General features: G+C 41.8%; 1 protein-coding gene across 1 annotated transcript in view; it reads right to left on the minus strand.

Annotated features, from left to right (window-relative positions):
• Positions 1 to 1,145: 1,145 nt before the first annotated feature.
• Positions 1,146 to 1,309, minus strand: part of iqsec2b (IQ motif and Sec7 domain ArfGEF 2b) — a 24,084-nt gene continuing 23,920 nt past the window's right edge. Inside the window, exon 15 of the mRNA XM_034877459.1 lies at positions 1,146 to 1,253. Coding sequence (XP_034733350.1) covers positions 1,146 to 1,253 — 108 coding nt within the window. The remainder of the gene's footprint in view (positions 1,254 to 1,309) is intronic.

Here is a 1,309-nt window from a genome sequence, read left to right on the forward strand (position 1 = left end):
AAACGGAGGAATATTGTTGGTGTTCAAATCCTTTTGAACAAAACTAAACCTCATTCATTTTTTTTCCACAACCATTAATACTAATTCATAAAAAGATAAACTCAATAGAAAGCATGATACAACGGAAATTCACATATTGGAACATCCTCTGTTGGTTATGGCAAACTGAGGGTATTCATATGTGCATATAGTCTCTAGAACCATGTACAAACATCAGCTGATATAATTAATCACTGATCAAAACAACTATCTTACAATATTCATCATACTCATAGCAGGTATATTATAATAGCGATAAAACAGCAAGAAGCTTCAGAAACATTCAAAATATATTATTGATTGTATCATTAATTTCCCCATACCCCACAAGGAGTGCATTTGAAAGCCAGGTGGCTCCCGTTGACATGTAAAAGACCATTAAGCAAAAGACCGTCAGGAAACCGTGCACTGGTTTTAGGAGTTTAAGACAAAGCAACATATCTGACGTCTTCTTTAGAAAAAAAGATGCCTGTCAGCAAAGCGGAACCTGCGAAAATGGACGGAGACATTATGAAGCGAAGTAAATTATTGCAAAGTCAAGGGACATGTTTTTTGCAACTCTCTTCCGTTTTTAATGCCAAACTCCACTAGAATGCATTTGGTGGTTTAGTCATTATTTACATCCCCCGTGTTAGCAGCTGGATAAATATGGTCTCCGTTTTTTTCCAGTGTCATATCATCACATCTTGGTACTGTACATGTAAATAGTCTCATACAGACTCAACTAGACTTCAAACAATTAAAATTGAGGCAATGTGTCAACATGTAGATTTAGTTTCATCTTAAATTATATGGCTATAGGCTTTTTTTGACATTGTGTGTGGAGTGTTTATTCATATGCATGTACATATGTACTGTATGTGTTTCTGTGTGCAGATGTGCAGGTGCGTGCACATGCTGTTAAACTCTAGCTGTGCTGTTTATCTCCACCTACATGTGTGGGAAACGGAGGTGAAAGTAACAGAGACGAAGCAAACTGCGTTTCTTCTTGTCACTAGCGCTGCTGCTGTTGGTTTCTGTCCTGGCAGACTTAGTCCTAGACCTAGCTCTGCCAACCTCTTCCACTTTATTATCTGACCTCTGACCCCTGGGGCCCCACATCCTGCTCACACCACGGTACTTATCCGGTTGATAGGCTTGGATTTCGAGCTGCCCCCTGTACCTGTTGCTCCAGCCCCCGTCACCTGCGGCCCCTGCTGAGGCTGCCCTGGGTGCTGGGGGGGGAGAGGGGAGAGAGGTGTAAGCGGGGTAAGGGGGGACAAAGGGGGGG

This window comes from Etheostoma cragini, chromosome 7, assembly GCF_013103735.1.
Source record: "Etheostoma cragini isolate CJK2018 chromosome 7, CSU_Ecrag_1.0, whole genome shotgun sequence".
Lineage (NCBI taxonomy): Eukaryota > Metazoa > Chordata > Actinopteri > Perciformes > Percidae > Etheostoma > Etheostoma cragini.